Consider the following 15,519-nt stretch of genomic DNA (forward strand, 5'->3'; position numbering starts at 1 on the left):
CCACACTCCATCCTCCAAGGATGTGTGCCAGGGGCTGTAGATATCAGCCAGGGAAAGAGAAGAAGTGCAGGGATAAAGAAACCTTGCAGACGGGGCAGGCCTCTGCCTTACCCCCACAGAGCTCATTGGAAGATTTTCCCTCCCCCGTTGAAGCCAAAATAGCAAACTCATTTTCCACTTGACATCACCAGCAAGTTTTGTAGATGGAGAGAAGGGCAGGTGGTTTGGGGTTTGGGGGAGTGTCACAGGACTAGGTAGGTTTCTCTTGTTCCCAGGCGGGCAGTCCTCACCATCATCTCCCTGTGCTGCCGTGTCTTTGGGGTTGGTTGTGTCTCTGAATTAAATTCCTTGGTGACACAATGGTGGTTGTAGATGTCGTGACCTCTTTAAGGAAGTAGACTCTTCAGGAGGGCCCTGGCCTGATTTCACTGTGGTGCTGGGGACAGCATCTGGCCAGCTCTGAGAGTCTCCACTCCCCCATGGCCTCCCCTCTTACTCACCTTTGTCCGGAATGTCAACGAGAAGAGCGTGCTGGGGCCCCACCTGGCCAGTCCACCTCTCTGGCCAAGGATAGATTTGTAAAAAGAGCTCTAGACCAGACTATAGGAGAGCTGGTCCTCATCCAGTTCTACAGCAAATTTCCTATGTGCCCTTAACTGAGTGACTTCCCTTCTAAGAATCTGAGATTCCCTGGATAATGTCTAGGGCTCTTTCCATTGAGCCAGCCCTTGATTTTTTTAAAAGAGAGGCTTAAAGGCCATGTGGGCAAAGCAGAGCCTCTGCCAGGGCAAGGACAGAGCCCTCCACGGTGTGTGGGGACCCGAGAAGAATCAACTGTGTCTTGAGATGAAGAAACCACAGGCCTGGGCTGGTGGTCCAAAGAAGTAGGTCAGGTGTTACCCCTGCTTCTCCTGAAAATGGCCCCTTCTCTCCACCTGCCCTTCATGCCCAATTACACTGACTTTCCAGAACTACCTTTCTCGGGCCCCTGACAGGAAGATCTTATATGGGTGAAGATGCCACCGTGGGGAGCTCCAGGGAGGATGTGTTCAGAAACCACAGATTTCTGCTTTTCCCTGGGACCATTCATTGCTTTTTTTTTTCCAAGGCTGCACCCAGGCAAACGGTAAAGCAGGCAAAATGATTTTTCTGTGCCCCAGCAGGTCACATGAGCCTGGCCCACTTGAAAGAATTATTCTGAACCTTTCAGTGCGTCTTACTCAAGACTCACACTTACTGACAGCATGTGCATGGCAGGGACTCCTTCCTGCCACACTCCACCTTTCCTCCCTGATGCCTGTCTTCTATCTCCGGACTCTACTGGAACCTCTTGGTCCTGCCTTAACTCTGCCTTCTCCACGCCGCCCCCTCCCTGGGCCCCTAAGCTCCTCTTCCACATCTCACTGTGGCTGAGTCAGGAAGCTTTGAGGTCACCTGGGCTCACCTGCAGCCTCTGCTTTCCCCTGAAAAAGTCAGCCCACAACACCAACACGTCCCTGACATCAGCGCCCGCGTAGAAGCCTGGCGTAGGGCCTCATGCTACAACCATCAAGAAAAGGCCTTTTACAAAGTTACAGAAACACATATTCTCTTTTCTGCAAATTGTAAACCAAGGCCTTCTCCCCCAGAAAGTTCATTACCATCGAAAGTCTTGCTGTCTGGAATGTGGTACCCGGCCCGCCAGCATCAGCACCACCTGGCGGCTTGTCAGAAATGCAGGATCTGCTCAGTCGGAACCTGCATTCTAACCAGACCAGCCCCCCAGGTGATTCATATATTTGTCACAGTTTGAGAAGCCCGCCCTCAAATCTGCTCATACCTATACACGGGCCATGCACGTCTCAGGTGAGGGCTGGGGGAGACTTGCGCTACCTGCTTCTTTATCCTTTCCATAAAAAGCGCAGAAAGGAGTGGTGGGCTCCGCTTCATCCCTGCAGGTATTTGGAAGAGGGATTTCCATAGCGCAATGTACTTCTGCCATGAGCAGAGCCACAGTGATTCATCGGTCCCTAGAATTTTCCAAAGGGTAGGCAAAAAGGTGCTTGCATGTGTGACAGAGGGGCAGGTGCGGTGGGAGGAGTGAGACCTGTGGACCATGCTGGGCCCTTGGGGCTTTGCTCTGGAGCCCTGGTTCAGATCTGCTGCCACCCAGGCTTCTCACACCCACATCAGTGGCCAGGGAGCCTGCTTTCCTCAATGGCGTCTAGAGAGGATGGGCAGCGTATTCGGAGCCGGCCTCTTTCAAGCAGCCTTGTCACTTTTGATATTTGGACTTCCCTGGTGACGTCATTTGGTCAGAGGCTGGCCTTTCTGCTCAGCTGTGTGCTTTGAGCTCCCTGTGGAGGTGTCACCTCTTCCACAAAGCACTCCCTGGGACTGTCCCCACCTCTGTGTGGCTGTCCCTCCGAGCCCTGCAGCCAGGAGCAGAGAGCCCAGGCGCTGTGCCCTGCCCAGGCCGGCCTCAGCGCTCCCTCTGTAGGCTGGGGCGTCAGCAACCTGGGCGAGTAGTCCTACGCGATAACCTCTAACCGATGTCTTCTTTTCTCCCCTCACAATGCTAACCCACCGGAACTAACAGCAAGCATTCAGAATGAGCGTAAGTGCCCCGGGCGCCTCTCTGCACTCGTGCCTCTGGGAGGAAGGAGGGCTGCAAGGAGGGGTGGGAGAAGACCAAGTGAGGAGATACCGGTGGGGGGGATTAGCCGCCTCTCCACCCTGCCTTGACTTCTTGACACCGGAGGCCTGGTAGTGCGGCCGCTTGCCACACGGGCAGGGAAGCCGCTCATCCAGAACACCCTGTTGCTGGGAACGGCAGAGGCGCAGGTGGGTAAGAGGGGCCGCTGCTCCCTGTGCTCTGGGAGCCGGCACAGGAGCACCATGGGGAACGTTGGAGGTGGGGGCCAAGAGTGAAAGGAGCTGGCTCTCTGGCATGTGACAAGTCCCTGGGGACTTGAGCCTCTGAGCTCCAGTGTCACCAGAGTTTGGCCATCCGTTGACCCTCAGGGCTGAGAACCATCCTGGCCGCGGGGTTCTGGAAAGCTAGCTGCTTTGCGTTCCTTGATTCATTCAGTAAATGTATCTCAAGAACTCTCGTGCGCTAAGCATTGTACTAAGCATTGGGATAGAAGAATGGGTAAAACAGAAGTTTCTCGTAGGGATTCCATGAGATCTTAAAGGGATTCTTCTTATGCTCAGTCCTTGCCATAACCCCCTTTCCTGCATCCCCGTTTAAGGAGCTGGGTCCCTGGCATGGGGCACTGCCCACCCCCTGCTTGCCTGCTTGTCACGTGGCTCCTGAAGCTCTTCTTTCAGCCATTCCCCCACCCAGGGCCCCGAAGCCCTGACCGCCCCCCGTTTGTGCTGTTGCAGTATCCCAGCCCCCAACAATCACCAAGCAGTCAGTGAAGGACCACATCGTGGATCCCCGCGATAACATCTTGATTGAGTGTGAAGCAAAGGGGAACCCTGCCCCCAGGTGAGTGCCCTGGCAGGTAAATCCAAGCCTCCCCAACCCCCCCCCCACTCCTGCAAAGAGGTACTGAAACCACGCCCTGGCCCCCGAGCACAGTTGAAGCAACTGAAATATATAAATTATCCAGCAGGCACCTCTTGGATACCTACTAGGTGGAAAGTACAATTCAGAGAACTAAGAAATTTAGTTTCCTGATGAAGAGACTGGGGTCCAGAACTCTTAAGTGGCTTAGGGTCACACCATGAAGCCACGGCTAGATACTAAGTTTTCTGACTGTTGGTGTCACACATTCTTTCCGCTGCCTTACGTCCCCAACATCCCCCCCCACCGCCCATGCCTAGCTTATCGGAAGTTCCTCTTGCTATCTAACTTGAGTCTTCATTCTGAGCGCATCTCGGCTTGTGAGCACGTCAGCATCAAATGAGGCGTCGGCAGACAAGAGCTGAAGGCCTGCGGTGTGCAGGCTGAGCTAGGTGTTGCTGGTCACACCGTCTCGTTAGAGCACCTCGCTGCCCTTTAGAGAGGTCCCACATCCTCATGAAGGGAAGTGAAGTGGGAGCACAGAGATATGACGTACCTTTGCCAAGGTCACCCCGCTTGAAAGGGGGCAGAGCCTGGATTTAAACCCAGGCCTCCGATGGCACCCCGCCCGCCTGCCACCCCCTCCCAGGCCAGGTTTGTTTCTACCAAACAGAAGACACTGGAGATGTAGAGATGTTTCGCTCTTCGTCCCCCACCTTCAAAGCAGCCACAGCCTGCACCGTTCAGACCAGACATGACCGGACCCCATGCAGGGCGTCTGTCAGGAGCAACGAGGCAGGGTGGAACCTCGGGTGTATGGCAGCCTCCCTCTGCCCACCCCCCGCCTGGTTTGCATGAGCCCGAGAGCAAGCAGGGCCTCTCTCATCCAGGCAGGAAGAAGCAGGTCACCCGGGAGGGCCAGGCAGGGCATAGATGGCCTTCTGAAGTTTGGTCTTCCCACCATGGTTCCTCTGAAGGGACAGTGATTCCATGACACTGAGCAGCCACTACTGCTCCGGCTTCTCCGAAGGTTCTGGCCTGGGCAGCCGCAGATGCACCCCCGCCCCAGAAGCAAAGGGAGATTGTAGCGTCCTCACCCCTGGGATCAGCGTTAGGAAGGCTGCTGGGTCTTTCCAAGCTGCCCCTCCTGGGCTATGGTGTGCGGCCACTGCTTTATACTCTGCACCCCCTGGGCGGGGGCAGATAACCTGAGCCAGAGCTAGCTGCCTAGTATGCTTGGCTCGGTGAAATACGAATTTGGGTTTGCATTCCTAGTCGGAGGCTGGGATGCCCTGGGTGGAAGCCGCAGCTGACTCTGGATTTTATAAAACTCAAAGGCCCTGCCTGCTCCTGCAAAGAACATAATCCCCCAGTGGCTGCTTGGATGCCTCTCACTTGCAGCCGTGACTGCCCGCCTCGGCTGGGTGAAAGCACTAATGTCAGGAACCCGCCCCAGAGCTTCACCTGTGCCTGTGACCTGGGACTCTGCATTTTATCTCGCTTCCCAGCCAGTGCTGCCCTTTAGCTGGGGTGGGGACGCAGTGGTATGGAGGTGTGGTTACAGGACTGGGCCAGGGACCATGGCCCTGAGGGTCTCGCCCAGAGCCCACCCTGGTCCTCTCTCTTGTCCCTGCTTCTCCCCCCACCCCCCACTGTCCACAGCTTCCACTGGACTCGAAACAGCAAGTTCTTCAACATTGCCAAGGACCCCCGGGTGTCCATGAGGAGGCGGTCTGGGACCCTGGTGATCGACTTCCGCAGTGGGGGGCGGCCCGAGGACTATGAGGGGGAGTACCAGTGTTTTGCCCGCAACAAATTTGGCACAGCCCTGTCCAATAGGATCCGCCTGCAGGTGTCCAGTGAGTAGCGCGGTGGGAGTGGCGTGCCCTGCTCCTGGTGAAAGGGGGGGCGGGCATGGAGGGTCTTTCCAGAAGGGCCGCCCCTGCCCTTGGCCGATCGGTGCCTTGGTACCCTGCATGTCCTGCTTGCTGCTCTGCCTCTGAGCAGGGCGACACCTAGCCCTACTCAAAAAGATTCCTTGGAAAGGAGGCTTCCAAGCCAGAGTCTTGAACTTCACCGGCACTCTGGGCATGGGAGGAGAGGAAGGAGAGAGAAGGCCTCTCTTCTCTTGCTGCACCTGGCCCAGACTCACGGGCCGTCTCCGCCTGCTCCCTTGTTTTCCCGCTTGCCCTTCTGCTTTTCCTCCTTGTATGCCTGCCTCTAGCCGACCTCCTGGCTCCTTGCCCTCCATCACCCCCGCTTCATGCTCCTCTGTCTGATTCTCCCCAGAGTCCCCCCTGTGGCCCAAGGAAAACCTAGACCCCGTCGTGGTTCAAGAGGGCGCTCCCCTGACGCTCCAGTGCAACCCCCCACCTGGACTTCCGTCCCCAGTCATCTTCTGGATGAGCAGCTGTGAGTCTTGGGGGCCTGGCGTTTGATTTCTACTTTCCTCTTAGGGAGTGGGGCGGGTGTGTCAAATGGGAGGGGCTTGCCTAAGGTTGGAAGACCTTGACTTGTGAGAAGCAGGTGTAAGGGGGCCACGTGACTGAGAACACATCGAGAGGCGGCTCAGGCCGTTTTCCTAGCCCAGCTGCTATTAGCTGTGTGATCTTGAGCAAGTTGCTTAACATCTCTGGGCCTCAGTTGGCTCCTCTGGAAAAAAAAAATAGGGCTAATACTTGTACTTATCTAATAGGATCATTGTAAGGATAAATGAGTTAATACGTCCAAAGTACTGATAACAACCAGACACACAGTAAGTGCTGAGTGATATTGGTGATGAAGAACAGCACGGAGAAAGGGAAGAAGAGAGACTGTCAATAAGCCAATTGACAATTTGGTCAGTTTGGATTTACTAAGTGCTGCCCTCCAAGGACAGAGAGGCCACAGGAATGAAACCTTTGATAAAGGAGCGACAGGGAGACAGGATGTTTGTAGCAGGGGGCAAAGTATCGTCACTGAGAGCTTGTCCTGTTTCATTTTGGACTGAGTCATTTAACCACTCTGGATCTCAGTTTCTTCCCATGTTTTCAAGCGGAGTAAGTGGGGGCGTGTTATAAAGGTGCCTAGAGCATTGCTAGCTATCTGTGTCTTCCTGGTTTCCCTCCCCCTCCTCTATACGTGCCTCCCTCCCCCTCGTCTATCCATCTATCGGTCAGTCTATAGATCTGCCTGCCTGCTTAGCATCCGTCATCCGTCCATCCCTGAGTTTTTGCCAGCCTGTTTCCAAAAGAGGCAGGGTAGTGAGCTGTTTTGCAGAGAGAGAGTCTGGCTTTGTGCTCACCCCTTGTCTCACTCTCTGTCATCCCGGGGCATGTGCGTGGTTAAGGCTGCCTGGCCACAGGCTGGAGGGTTGGTGGGGTCACTAACCGTTCAGACTCTCTCGTCCCTTGAATCACACCTGTCACCACCTTATGTCCACGCTGCCTCCTGAGCAGATCTCATGACCCTCCTCTGTCCATCATCGCTGGCATCTCCCCAGTGCTGGCCACCACCAGCTTTTCCCTAGGTGGCAGTAATCATCCGTAACTGGCCTCCCCGGTCTTTCTAAAAACATAAATCTGGTCATTTCATTCATATGCTCCCTGCCCTTTACTGGCTCCTCCATCACCTCGGACAAGGTCCAGACTTCTTTCCCTTCCTGATCTAGTTCCCTCTGCCTCCCTGGCCTTTCTCCTACCCCGGCTGTGTGCTCTTAACCTTTAGCACCCACTGTTCCTGCTGCTTGGAAACCTCCTAGGGCTCCTGTCTCTTCTCTCCGGTGTCATGGAGCCTCCAAGGCGGAGCTCAGGGCCCCCTGGCAGGGACTCTGTTCTCCTCCTCTCAGCTCATCCCCTTCTTATCCAGGCTTCCCACTCACCACTTTGCATAGCAGTGATTTCTTCATCTACCGCCTCTTTTGGCTGCAGGCTCCTTGAGGGCAGGAACTGTCTTACTCATCACTCTTTCATCAATCCCGGGCACAGTGCCTGGCACACAGTAGGCCTGCAGGTAATCTTTGATAATAAGTTATTTGAAGAACTGACCAGCCCATCGTTGGAAAGTCAGCATCATTAATCTTGCGCTTTAAAAACTGGTGACTTAATCAACAGTTGTGGGGGATGGGAGGGAGTCAGCTATGAATGGTCAGCCTGACAAATACGCTTTGACGAACCCAATAACCTGCAGACCTGATCATTTGAATTGATATCTGATGCTTCAAAAGTCATAGCTAATGTAGTCCACATCCTCAGCTGCCCCCATGATGTCATTAACTCTAAAAAGCACCATTTTCACCTTTTAATATCTCAAAAATTAGAAAGCTTCCTACAAAATCGATGGTGTGCGTCATTGATCAGTACATACCTTACAATTATAATTGGCAGGGCCTTTCTCTTTCCTGGTGGGAGTGAGGGCTTAAAAAAGAAAACAAGTGAATTTGACTCCTGGCTTGGGAGCCTCTGAAGGATTGTGTTCCCTCCCTCCGGTTCGGGGCCCATCGGAGCTTTCGTGACGTGAATAGGAGCTAGAAAAGTCTGGTCACCGAGCATGGGCGTGGTGGGCAGACGGTCCGAATCTAAATCCTCCTCTTCCCTCACTGCTTTTCAACCCAGGACACATTAAATCCACTGCTTTCTTGTCTGTAAAATGGGAATAACCTTCCCTCAGAGTTGAGAGGATGAGACGGAATCATGTTGAGCTCCTGGCCCCACCCAGCGCTCTGTAGGTGCTCAGTCGCCAGACCGATCACGACGGTCACTCCTGTTACCGTGACCGCTAACCTCTGTCTGTACGTCTGCTTCCTTACAGCCATGGAGCCCATCACACAAGACAAGCGCGTCTCTCAGGGCCATAACGGCGACCTGTATTTCTCTAACGTGATGCTCCAGGACACGCAGACAGACTACAGCTGCAACGCGCGTTTCCACTTCACCCACACCATCCAGCAGAAGAACGCCTTCACCCTCAAGGTCCTCACCAGTAAGTGCAGGTCCCGGCCCGGGGCTGGGAGCCAGGGGCGGAAGCCCATGGCGCCCACGGAGCCCCGGGTACCTGTGTCTGGGGGCAGCCTTGTCCCCGAGGCTGACCCAGAAATCCTTCCAGCTCATGGTGCCTGGGCTACTTCAGTGGCTCTGAAACCACCTCTCTTGATTCTGAAGCCTTGAGTTAAACGTGGTCCTACTCTGAGTCAGTGCTTCTCAAGCTTCGGGGTCAGTCCGAATCATCTGGCCAATGGGGCAGCCATCCCCGGCCCAGTCCCGAGCCTGCCTCCACGTTCCCAGCCTCCGTGTCTTCCCTTAGCTCTCCAGGTGCTCAGGACACAGCAGCATCGGAGAAGCACTGCTTTCAGTGGTCACCAGGCATCTCTCCCGGGCCCTCAGCTTAAGATTTTCCTTTCTATCTAGGCCCCGTTTGGTTGTCTGTCCTTCTAGAAATAAAGCCACCATACAGAATATCCGCATTAGCAGGGACCCCAACATGAACTGTGTTTGATGCTGGACCACATGGGATGACCACATTTGCTAGCTGCAGATTTACGTCCTAGCTTTATTTGTTTTCATTTGTATTTCCTGATTCTGTTTGGCTGGTACCAAGGGGAGTCAGCGTTGCCTGACCCAGGATAGCGTGGGTAGCCCTCCACAGAGGAGAGAACCGAGTAGTCAGTTCCCAGACGCGCCGCTTGCCGGGGACCCACTGGCCTGGAGCTCTGGCTGCGAGTCCTCAGCCTGCCTAGGACACTGAATTCCAGGTGGCTGTGCTCGTTCGCACCGTGGATTCGTAGCAGGCCTTCTATAGAGGAGCCCCCTCCCCGCCAAAAGACCTTGGTCAGTCTGAGTCAGCTGTGGCTGCTGTTTTCCACACCAGGGACAGTGGTGGTTGTGGGGGAAGCCAAGCAAAGGGCACCGTGTGGGCTCTGGCAGCTGCCCCAGGTCGCAGAAGAGAGCCTGAACCCCGGCGTCCCCGAGCCCACACGCCTCTGGGGGGAGAGGCCAGGAGAGCTTGCTTCTCACTCAGGGCAGCTGGGAGCCTGGTCTTCTTTCCTCAGCTGCCCCTGCCGGGGACGGAAGCAGGTGGTGCTGAGAGCCCCAGCCCCACACTCCGTCTCCACCCGGCATCGAGGTGGACCCACGAGAGGCAGCTCCCTTCTTGTTCCCCTTCTCCTGTGTGGGAGTTTTTCTCTCCTTTTCATTGTCTTCCCTTTGCTTTCTCACCTCTTTCTTCTCTATTTCCCTCCCTCCTTCTTCCTTTCTTCTTTCTGCCTCTCATCTTCCCTCTCTCGGGACCCCATCGACCCTCCTCGGGCACCCCCACTTCTGCAGCTTCCCACACGGCTCTTCTGAATTGGAGTCGGGCTGCCCGCAATTTGCTAACCGACAGGATGGCCGGAAACCCCGGGATAAGCCCCCGCATGCTCTTGGCGATAGACCCAGCTTCTGTCTACTTTGCTGTCCCCTCGCTGGCCTTCTTATTCCGGACCCAGGCCCAGAGGGGACCCTTGGAGAAGAAAGTTGGGTTGTCTGAAGTGTCTCAGTGCACGTCAGGAACGATCGCCTGCCAGCTGGCTGAGCTGCGGAGGACAGTGTGGGCTGCCCAGGACCTCAGAGTGGCCTCCGGAGCCAGGATGGGGCTGGCAGCATGGGGCGGTGAGGGCGACAGGAGCATCGAGCAAGACGCTCGCTGAGCTGATCCCTGGACGGTCTTCAGTTCCATCACCCAGCTTCCTCTCTGCCTGCCCAGTGCGATGCTTAAAGTCAGACTCCTGTTTGGGGACTGAGTCAGGTGACCTTCTGCGGTCCTGGGCAGAGGCCTTCAAGGTCACACAGGGTAGAGGCAGGGAGGTGGAGGTGCTAAAGAGCCTTCCTTAGGGGAATTGGGCAGTTAGAGATTTTCAACAACATTTAGAAATTGGGCTTTCCAGAAACATCCTTTTCTCTACCAGAGGAGGTAAGGGCTGTTTGTTTCTGCTTCATTTCTGGGTCCCCCACTCCACTGAAAACTCTTTGCTCCAAATGCAAGGACCTCCCCCAGGTGTTGGGAACAGAGCCCTGTCTGCTTCCTGGAGTTCTCCCAGGGGCAGCTTTGGCCAGGAGCAAGTTCTGGGCATCTGAGCCAGTCCCGAATTGGGTACAGTTGTTTAAAATAGCACAGTTGTGCTCTCTCTGCTTTCCTGCCGGGAAAGAACACAGGCTCTTCCTTGTACCTTCAGAACCAGGTCTGGGGGTGGGAGCAAAACAGCCAAGCTGGGACCGCTTCAACGTCTCCTCACCGAGGGTTTCTGTCACAGTTTGCCCCTTGCGGGAAGACGCCAATCGCATTTACCTACATTTAAGGAAATGTAGGGGAGAAAGTTATCTAATATAAAACGCTGGGCGATCTGAAACTATTTTTAAAATTTGTTTTGGGATGCAAAGACAAACAGTGGAGTGAGACTCACAGAGAGGTGATGCACCTGTCCCGCTTTGCCCGCGCCAGAACACATCCCTTTGGTGAGCATGGTGAGGGAGAAGGCAGACTGCGGAGCACTAGCCCTGCTTCCTCCTCATGTCTGCTGTCTAAGTGGCCCTCTTAGGAGGCAGGAAGTCTCGCAGAATTGCTCAGATGGGCTGCTTCTAGAATTCACAAACTGTGAGATCAGTTCCAGGCTTGGGTCACTTCTCTGGAAAGAGAGCAGTTCTGTTTCACCTGGTGGTGTGGGAGCTTGAGAGCATGAAGCCAAGGCCCTTTAAGCTGTGTGCCCCTGTCCTCCCCCCAGAGAGGAATGTCCCCTCCCTCCCAAGGGCGTCCTCAGCCCCTCCTCCCTTCTGCCACCCTGCCTCTCCATTCCACCGCAGGTTGGTTCCCACCCTTAGCTCCGACGAACCCAAGCTGACTTCCCAGACAGGCTCGGTCTTGCAACACACTCCATCTTAAGGGATAGTTCTGAGTAATACAAACCTCCCTACCGGGCTTTAAGCACGTTGGGGAAACCGTGCAGTACGGGTCCCAGCAAAGAGTGCACGCAGCCTCTGAGATCGGTTGTAATAGGAGTTGATCTGTCTTTAAACATGCAAATACTCGGCACGGTGCCTTGCCTCCCTCAGGTGTTGCTTGGACCGTGTCCGGCTTCTCAGGGCTGTCTGCTTGGCTTCCACTCGGCTGTGCCGCCCCCCACCCCCTGCGGGTGCCGTCAAAACTTGAACCCAGTAGCTGGACAGGGATAGCGGTAGAAGAATGAAAAGCCTAGTCTTGGCAGGCCTAAGTGCCCTATTCCAGAACGTCTTTCACTGAGGATTAAATGCCCAGCAGTCTTAATTACCTAACATTGGAACCAAAGGCACCCGTCTGCTCCTTAAGGAATGACTTCAGCCCAAGCCAGTCTAGGAGCTCTGAACCTCTAGCTTAGTCCATGGGCCTTTCCCATCCAAGCGTAGAACACTGAGCCCGTGTACTCCCTCTCTCCTGTCCAGGCTCCCTTTCTGTTTCGAAAAATCTGAACCACAATCTGGCTCTTTCTGCCTCCCTGGAGCACTCCCGGCCTCCCCAGGAGAGCTTTCTGCCACCAGACATCTCAGAGACCAGGGTGGTGCCCACTGGTCGGGGGGGGGGCTGGTCAGGTGGGGGGGCTGCTTGCTGCTGGTCGGCCCACAATCGCTGGGCGCTGCCAAGGGTCCCTCTGTCCCTCTCTCTCAGTTGATGAACTGTATCTCTTGGACTGTCTTCTCTCACTGACCTCCCACCTTTGCACCTTAGCTTCTGCCCAGGGAGGGCTTTGCTCCTTTCCTCAGGGCTCACTCACACTCCTTTCTCTTTAGCTGCCCTGGGAGCTGGCCTGATCCAGAGTCCTGGGAACTGAGGATTTTGATGGGAAGTTGTTCAAAAGACCTCTTCGGGATACCACTAATCCTTATCTCATTTGTTTGAAATACAGTAGGATCAAGCCATTAAAGGTCAAGCCTAATTTCTTTCATTAAAAAGAAATTTCTTTTATTATTGCCTTCTTTTGCAGGATTTAACCTTTTCTTCCCTTTTTTGGGCTGTTTTATGTTGCTTGTTCTTCACCAAGCACCTTTCCTTTCCAAATATGCCGAGTCGTTCCTTTGCAAAATCCCCGGTCGTTTTCTGTGGCTTTGCATTTCTGTTGTTCTTTCCCTGTTTATGCCTCCATGAGCTCTCTGTGGCCTCCTGTTCGCTCACCCTCTTTTGTTTATTGCAGACAACCCCTATAATGACTCGTCCTTAAGAAACCACCCTGACATGTACAGTGGTGAGTCGCTGCGGTAACCTTGGGAGTAACCTTGCCTGTCCTAACCCCAGTTTGCCTAACTTGACTGATACCGTGTCTCATTAACTCACATCGGTGGCAGGGCTGACAGTGGGCCAGACCAAGGTGCCAAGGGGCCCCCTTCCGGACACTGCTCTCTGGGAGGATGGTGGCCCGTGGGGGAGTTTGAGGTAGCTTACATGGTGCTGTGGTTTCCCGGAACGTGCAAATCGCCAGTTGCTGAAATCTGGACAGGATGGTCAGACCAGAGTAGGACTCCAAAAGAGCGTCTTGGAGGGTCCCATAGAAACATAGGAATCTGTGGTGGGTGGATGGAAAATATCCGAGGAGAGAGGAGTCCGCACAGTGAGGAGGAAACAGGGAGTCTGGTTCCTGTTAGCGGTTTAAAGGACGCAGAAAGCTTTGTGATATAGTTAGTTAACTCGTCGTAAGGCAGGCCGTGACCTGCCTGCCTTGTAATCTAGCCTAAGTTACGGGGGTACCATTTCACCAGCCCCATGTCTCTTTAAAAGCCCTCTGAGAAAAATGAGTAAGAGTCCAGCTCTGAGTTCTCTTTGAAGGTAAGAATAAATGAAGGTGTGGGGCGCCTGGGTAGCGCAGTCGTTGGGCGTCTGCCTTCCGGTCAGGGCGTGATCCCGGCGTTCAGGGATCGAGTCCCACATCGGACTCCTCCCCTGGGAGCCTGCTTCTTCCTCTCCCACTCCCCTGCTGTGTTCCCTCTCTCGCTGGCTGTCTCTATCTCTGTCGCATAAATAAATAAAATCTTAAAAAAAAAAAAAAAGAATAAATGAAGGTGGGCCACGCCTGGTCTCTGTTGCCTGGGCTGCTTCTCTCCTCCTGCAGCACGTGCAAAGCCAGTGGCCACCAGTCCGCACACTTGCAAGTCTGGGAACAGTTTCCGTGAGACATATTTCTAACTCATTGCACAACTGGTTGCTCAAGCTGATTAGTAGGGTAATTGGCTATTTCCACACCTGAGCCCCCGCCTCCCCCTCCCATGGCTCAAGAATGTCTTGTTTTCCTTGAGCAGCCAGAGGGAACAGTCATTTGCTGGCTTTGGCAAGGCAGCTGGCCCCCATCATCAGTTATGCCTCGGAAGCTGAGTCTGCAGGTCCCCAGGGCAGTCATTGTGGCCTCCAATAGATAGGAAGTGTCTGCATTGTGATGTGCTAATATAAACAATGATCGGTGTCTGGAGTGGGGGAGAGGAAGAGGGAGGGAGAGCCTCGGAGAGAGGCAAAGGCTCTAACTTGGCATCAAGCAGCTAGAGCCACACTGAGATTCTGCCAAAGAGATTTACTGCCCAAGGAAGCAGGCGAGCTTTGTTGGATTCGAGACATTGTTTGTTTTCAAAATAATGGGGCTAACCACCATGTGTCAGGAACCCCAGAGCACTGGTGTGGAATGTGCCTTTCTCTAAATTGGATTTCAGGTAATCTATTATGGAAGTATTCTTGAAGCTAGAGTATGTCCGAGCCAGAAGGTCCCTTAGAGACCATCTGGTCCAAGCGCCTCGCTTTGTGTTAGATAAACTATTCAGGAGAACATGCACGTAGACTTGTTTTCTCAATCGGAGAAGTTTGAGTGATTCCAACCACTTAAGCTTTGTGGCCAGTGGTGGATGTGAATACAAGTGAATGAGCGGGAGTTCTGAGAACCATCCAGGGCTATGAAACCCAGCAAACCTCGCCAGAACTCACATGGAGATCGATCCCTTCTCCTCAATCCAAGGCAGAATGAATGGGCTGACCCAAGCATGAAGCCAGCTGGAAGGGGTATAAAGTCAAAGTGAGACACATGCTGAACAAAGGACAGCTAGGTTGAGTGATTCTACAAAGAAACAGTGAGAAGGAAGGAAGATAAGGTCCTTCCTGAGTACAGGGCTGGACAGAGAGACACAAGGCAGTGAAAAAGCCAAGTCTGCTTGACTTTGGAATTGCTTGGCTGCATGTCCCTTGTAGTGGTAGGGCCGCCCCCTAACTACTTTTTGTTCTAGTGATTCCTCCAGTGGTTTGGTACCCTTCGAACCTATGCCACATGTCCCCTGACCTGCTGAGCGGCAGGGGGAAGCTGGTCTGAGATTGTAGCTTGCCACATAGGATTCACCCAGCAAGGAGACAAGGAAGAGAAGAGTGGGCACTCTGAGGTAGGCAGCCTCGAATTAAATGCAGGCTCCTGAGTGACCTTGGGCAAGTCATTTAGTGTATGAAAACCTCCATCTCCTCCGTAAAGCAGGTATATGACCTGCCCCATAGGACTGTCATGAAGAGTAACCAGGATAACATGCATCTGGTCGCTAGCATGGTGTCAGACACATCGGTGATTAGTACGTGTTACCACAGTATTGGTATCAAAGGGAATGGTTTAGTGTTGACTAAAGTTAAGACAGACACAGAGAACTTAAAGAGAAGCCAAGGGGTTCAGCAGGCACCATTATGGGAAGAAAGTACAATGGAGGGAGGGATTTTAGGGCAGACTAGAAAAATGAAAGCTATTCAGAGCCTTAGCTCTGAACTCCCAACTATTGCATGAGGCACTCGGGTTAGACTTATGGAGATTTCCTGACAGTGGAAGGTATCAAATGTTACCAGACAGAGAGTTTTTCTTGTCTTCTGGGATTGTTTGGTCAGCCATTCCTGGAGCCAGAGAGGCGAATGAGATGCCGCAGATCCAACCCCATGAGCTGTTAATTCTGAAAGTTGAAAGCAGCAAATGTGGGATTCAGCTGCCCCTAAGAGCTGTTTTTGGCAAAGGTTCTCAGAGACATCCGATGCATTGGACTCTC

General features: G+C 53.8%; 1 protein-coding gene across 5 annotated transcripts in view; it reads left to right on the forward strand.

Annotated features, from left to right (window-relative positions):
• Positions 1–15,519, forward strand: part of NFASC (neurofascin) — a 179,514-nt gene that overhangs the window by 109,942 nt on the left and 54,053 nt on the right. For all 5 annotated transcript variants that reach the window (XM_019798576.2, XM_034667109.1, XM_019798566.2 and 2 more), the window contains 6 exons: positions 2,579–2,596; positions 3,370–3,475; positions 5,156–5,352; positions 5,783–5,905; positions 8,282–8,452; positions 12,666–12,716. In XM_019798576.2, coding sequence (XP_019654135.2) covers positions 2,579–2,596; positions 3,370–3,475; positions 5,156–5,352; positions 5,783–5,905; positions 8,282–8,452; positions 12,666–12,716 — 666 coding nt within the window. The remainder of the gene's footprint in view (positions 1–2,578; positions 2,597–3,369; positions 3,476–5,155; positions 5,353–5,782; positions 5,906–8,281; positions 8,453–12,665; positions 12,717–15,519) is intronic.

The sequence above is a fragment of the Ailuropoda melanoleuca genome, chromosome 8 (genome assembly GCF_002007445.2).
Source record: "Ailuropoda melanoleuca isolate Jingjing chromosome 8, ASM200744v2, whole genome shotgun sequence".
NCBI classification, from domain to species: Eukaryota; Metazoa; Chordata; class Mammalia; order Carnivora; family Ursidae; genus Ailuropoda; species Ailuropoda melanoleuca.